Genomic DNA, 5450 nt, shown 5'->3' on the forward strand with positions numbered 1-5450 from the left:
AGCGTTCAGTCATCACCTTCAAGATCATTCTATGGAGGATCACCGGGAAGACTTAGCTCGAGCATGAATAAACAGAGAGGTCCTTTAGAATCTTTGATGATTAGAAACGCAGGTGAATCAGTAGCCATAACAACATTTGGTCAAGTGGATCAAGAAACAGCTCCTGGTACCCCTGAAACACCGAATCTTCCAAGAATCAGAACACAACAACAAGCTTCTTCTCCTGGTGAGACTTTGAATTCAGTTGCATCATCGTTCCAAGTGATGTCTAAATCAGTTGACAATGTTTTGGATGAGAAGTATCCCGCGTACAAAGACAGGCATAAGTTGGCGGTTGAAAGGGAGAAGCACATTAAGCATAAAGCTGATCAAGCGAGAGCAGAGAGATTTGGTGGTAATGTGGCTTTGCCTCCTAAACTTGCTCAACTAAAGGAGAAAAAGGTTGTGGTTCCCTTGGTGATCACAGGTGATCAGTCTAATCAATCTAATGATCAGTCTAACGAAGGTAAAACCAGCGAAAACGCTCAAGCCGTAACCAAAATGAAGCTTGTAGACATTGAGAAACGACCTCCTAGAGTACCTCGCCCGCCTCCAAGATCAACTGGAGATGGTAAAAATAGCACTTTACCCTGTGCTAGACCTCCTTTACCAGGTGGTGGTCCACCGCCACCTCCTCCACCACCAGGCGGTGGGCCTCCTCCTCCACCTGGTGGTGGACCGCCGCCACCACCGCCGCCTCCTGGAGCACTTGGAAAAGGAGCAGGAGGCGGGAGCAAAGTTCACCGAGCTCCTGAGCTTGTTGAGTTTTATCAGTCATTGATGAAACGTGAATCGAAGAAAGAAGGGGCAACTTCTTTGGTCTCTTCAGGAACTGGTAATTCATCAGCAGCTAGGAACAATATGATTGGGGAAATCGAGAATCGATCAACATTCCTCTTAGCAGTAAGTTCGCACTTTCAGTATAATGTTTGCTGCAATTGTATTTCAAACAAAGAAACAATTTTTAAAACTTGATTACAGGTAAAAGCGGATGTGGAGACACAAGGGGACTTTGTTCAGTCGTTAGCAACTGAAGTCCGAGCTTCTTCTTTCACCAGTATAGAAGATCTCTTGGCTTTCGTTAGCTGGCTAGATGAAGAGCTCTCCTTCTTGGTCAGTAACTCCTCTGTTCAATATTACTTTCTAACCGTTACTTTGGTTCTTTTTACTCACGGATCATTTGCTGTATTTTTTGAGTAGGTTGATGAAAGGGCAGTTCTTAAACACTTTGACTGGCCAGAAGGTAAAGCTGATGCACTACGGGAAGCAGCTTTTGAATATCAAGATCTCATGAAATTGGAGAAGCAAGTTACTTCCTTTGTCGATGATCCTAATCTCCCTTGTGAACCTGCTTTGAAGAAGATGTACAAGTTGCTAGAGAAGTAAGTAACTTGCACCCCTAAAACAGAGTAATTCACACTAAATCTTTCTTTACTAAATGTCTGTGTTATCACAGGGTTGAACAAAGTGTATATGCGCTTTTACGTACAAGAGACATGGCGGTTTCACGGTATAAAGAATTCGGAATTCCAGTTGATTGGTTATCTGATACTGGCGTTGTTGGGAAGGTAAAAAACATTTGTTATTTCTTTCCTTTCGATTGCGAAATCCTTGTTAAACAATCTTGAAAATGCTCTGTTTTGTTTCTGTTTATGTTTCATCACACAACACAGATCAAGCTTTCGTCAGTTCAGCTCGCGAAGAAGTACATGAAACGAGTAGCTTATGAGCTTGATTCAGTGAGTGGTTCGGATAAAGATCCAAACAGAGAGTTCTTGCTTCTCCAAGGTGTTCGTTTCGCTTTTAGAGTCCATCAGGTATAAACAAAACTAAACTCAGATCAGAACACAAAGTAACCAAATTAAAATGACCAGTTATTCTCAAGTGTTTGATGTATTATATTAACTGACAATGTTTATTATGCAGTTTGCTGGAGGGTTTGATGCAGAAAGCATGAAAGCATTTGAAGAGCTTAGAAGCAGAGCCAAAACTGAGAGTGGAGGAGACAACAACAACAATAATAATAATAACAATGAGGAAGAATCTGTAAACTGAGTTTTATTACTTTCTTTTTCTTCTATGTCTCTTTGTATCATTGTATCACACATACTTGATTTATAGTACAGTGATTTTTATAGATTATTGTAAGAAATACATTTTTTATTGTTTTAGGTTTTGGAATTTTTTTTTTTAATTTTGGTTATTTATTTACTATATAGCTTTAGATTATAATAAATTCGCAATAAATTTGTAATCTCCCAAACTACTGAAAGAAAAGATAAAATAATTGTGGTTTGTCTTAAAAGTCACATGTTTCATATCATGTGCAGCCATGCAAAAGTATCGCCCGAATCTTCTTCACTCTTTAATGTTTTTATCATTTTCAATTTATCAATATTTTTGGCAAAACTTTTATTTTCCCATGTATGAATAAAAAGTACAAAACAAAAAACTAATAATGGTTTACTAGATTTACAGCAAATGAAAACAAGGACGAGTTTCATTTTTTATTTTGTAATTTTATGCAATCGTATAAAGAAATAATATTCATGTTTTATATATATTTGGAAATTAAAAGTATTTCTGCCACCACCTAACAAACAGGGTCCATTTCTTGGGTATAGTACTTTTCACGTCCAAACAAGATCTACATTTATTATTATTATTGTATTCGTATAATTACAAATTTATTATCATAATAATACAATCTATATAAATAAACCGACCCTCTTATAAATGAAATAAATTCACGGATCTAAGATTATCACACTAGAAAACAACCATTTTTGGCATTAATAACACTCCTCTACAAATTACAAACTAAAACAAAAATGAACAAAAAACAAACGTAAAAAAAAAACTACAAAAATTTGTGTTATAGATATTATCAATCGAATCAATGATTTAAAAAATGTATAAAGACTAAAGTGAAAGGAACAAAGAAACAAAACAAAAACACATTTAGACAGCTAAGAGTTTTTATTGCAAAAGCCAAAGCTTGATGATACCCCCCAAAAACAGAGATATCTTTCAGTCTTCACGTTACAATGTACTTGTATTTAAACTATATTTCGACCACAACCTGACAAAATACGTACAAAAATACCGTATTTTTATACGGTCTTCTTCTTCTTCTTCTTCTTCTTCTTCATAACATATGACACAAAATAACACAAACAAAACCCTTCTCACTCTCTCTCTCTCTGTCTCTCACAATGTTTCCTCTTATCTTCCTCTCTCTCTTCCTCCTCCCGACGGCGAATCTCGCCGCCGTGAGTAACGACGGCAAGTACTTAAAGCTTCCGTTGTTACGCAAATCTCCGTTTCCTTCTCCGACGCAAGCTTTGGCTCTAGACACTCGCCGTCTCCATTTCCTCTCTCTCCGCCGTAAACCCATCCCGTTCATTAAATCTCCGGTGGTCTCCGGCGCATCTTCCGGGTCGGGTCAATACTTTGTGGATCTTCGAATCGGACAACCGCCTCAGTCGTTACTTCTAATCGCCGATACAGGAAGCGATCTCGTTTGGGTGAAATGCTCAGCTTGTCGGAACTGTTCACATCATTCTCCGGCCACCGTCTTCTTCCCTCGCCACTCCTCAACGTTTTCTCCCGCTCATTGCTACGACCCGGTTTGCCGTTTAGTGCCTCAACCTGGTCGGGCTCCGAAATGTAACCATACCCGGATCCATTCCACGTGTCATTATGAGTATGGCTACGCAGACGGTTCATTAACTTCAGGTTTATTCGGTAGAGAAACGACGTCGTTGAAGACAAGCTCTGGTAAAGAGGCGAAACTTAAAAACGTCGCTTTCGGATGCGGGTTTCGGATCTCGGGTCAATCTGTATCGGGTACTAGCTTTAATGGAGCCCATGGAGTAATGGGCTTGGGCCGTGGGCCAATTTCTTTTGCTTCTCAGTTGGGTCGTCGTTTTGGTAACAAGTTTTCTTATTGCTTAATGGATTATACTCTCTCTCCGCCCCCTACAAGTTACCTCATCATCGGTGACGGCGGCGGAAGAGGAGGAGAACAAATCAACGCCGTTTCGAAGCTTCTCTTCACCCCGTTGCTAACGAATACGTTCTCTCCGACGTTTTACTACGTTAAATTGAGATCCGTCTCCGTCAACGGTGCGAAGCTACGAATCGATCCTTCGATTTGGGAGATCGACAGTTCAGGTAACGGCGGAACCGTCGTGGATTCCGGGACAACCTTAGCGTTTTTAGCCGATCCGGCGTATCGATTGGTTTTAGCGGCGATTCGACGACGGATCAAGCTCCCTAACGCGGATGAACTGACTCCCGGATTTGATCTGTGTTTAAACGTCTCTGGCGTTTCGAAACCGGAGAAGTTATTGCCGAGGTTGAAATTCGAATTTTCCGGCGGTGCGGTGTTCGTTCCGCCGCCGAGGAATTACTTTATCGAGACGGAGGAGGAGGTTCAGTGTCTGGCGATTCAATCGGTGAATCCAAAAGTTGGATTCTCGGTGATCGGGAATTTGATGCAGCAAGGTTTCTTGTTTGAATTCGATAGAGATAGATCACGGTTAGGTTTTTCTCGCCGTGGTTGTGCTTTACCGTGATTAATTTTTTTTCTCACCGGGATATGCTGTTTCGATCGCTTAAAGATTCTTTTTTTTATTGTTGCGTTTTTTTGGTGTTCTTTTGGAAGTACGAAATTTGGGTGACGGTTCACTGTTACCGAAAATAGAAATAAAAAAATATTTTTGGGAGTTTGTAAAATTTCGATTTCTATATATATTTTTTTTTCAGCAAAAAAAATTATTCAGAATAAAATTTATCAAAATACAAAGATTCCATCAACCGTGGATTTTTACAATCTGATCAGAAATCTAGATTATTACAATCTTGTTTTGCTAATAAATGTGCTATCTCATTGTTTGAACGATAAATAAAGGAAAAATGAACCTTAGTAAACTGTTTGGAACATGACTTAATATTTTGAATTAGCTATATATAGAAATATTTACCAAAGATCCATTTAGACAATCGATTAAGGTTTTACTATATCCTTCAAATCAAACATTTGTAAAGCCATTGTTTAAAGATTGGTGCATTGAGAGCAATAACGCCTCTGCTTCACTCTCTAAAGGATTATTTGCATTCTTCTTTAGTAGACTTGAATCCCAGAATAATTCTTTTCCTAAATGATAACGAACTATCCATCCTCCTATTGTTTTCTTGGAGTTAGTTGTGTAACTAACATCAAAGTTGCATTTAACCATCAGTTGTGTAGGCCTTGCCCAATTGATGTTGATCGGAGATTGAAGGCAGGGAGCATCTGACTCTTCTGTGATTCCATAGACAATATCAATTCAGTTACATCAGCTTTGGTTTGTGTAAAGGTCTGTTGGGGATCCTCAGTCATGTTATTGAAGATAAAGTTGTTGCGA

General features: G+C 39.2%; 2 protein-coding genes across 2 annotated transcripts in view; both read left to right on the plus strand.

The window, feature by feature from the left end:
* Positions 1-2210, plus strand: part of LOC104790181 (protein CHUP1, chloroplastic-like) — a gene marked incomplete in the record, with an annotated part of 5012 nt that extends 2802 nt beyond the window's left edge. Inside the window, 6 exon segments of the mRNA XM_010515882.2 lie at positions 1-942; positions 1021-1152; positions 1240-1421; positions 1496-1607; positions 1713-1856; positions 1966-2210. Coding sequence (XP_010514184.1) covers positions 1-942; positions 1021-1152; positions 1240-1421; positions 1496-1607; positions 1713-1856; positions 1966-2094 — 1641 coding nt within the window.
* LOC104790183 (aspartyl protease family protein 2-like) lies at positions 3028-4793 on the plus strand. The gene has a single exon (XM_010515885.2). It carries the CDS (start codon positions 3255-3257, stop codon positions 4617-4619), a length of 1365 nt encoding a protein of 454 aa, XP_010514187.1. The 5' UTR covers positions 3028-3254; the 3' UTR covers positions 4620-4793.

Source organism: Camelina sativa, chromosome 6 (assembly GCF_000633955.1).
Source record: "Camelina sativa cultivar DH55 chromosome 6, Cs, whole genome shotgun sequence".
NCBI lineage: Eukaryota > Viridiplantae > Streptophyta > Magnoliopsida > Brassicales > Brassicaceae > Camelina > Camelina sativa.

What these genes read in the sequence shown, in the direction of transcription:
- LOC104790183 (XM_010515885.2), top strand. Translation starts at nt 3,255, where the DNA reads ATGTTTCCTCTTATCTTCCTCTCTCTCTTCCTCCTCCCGACGGCGAAT.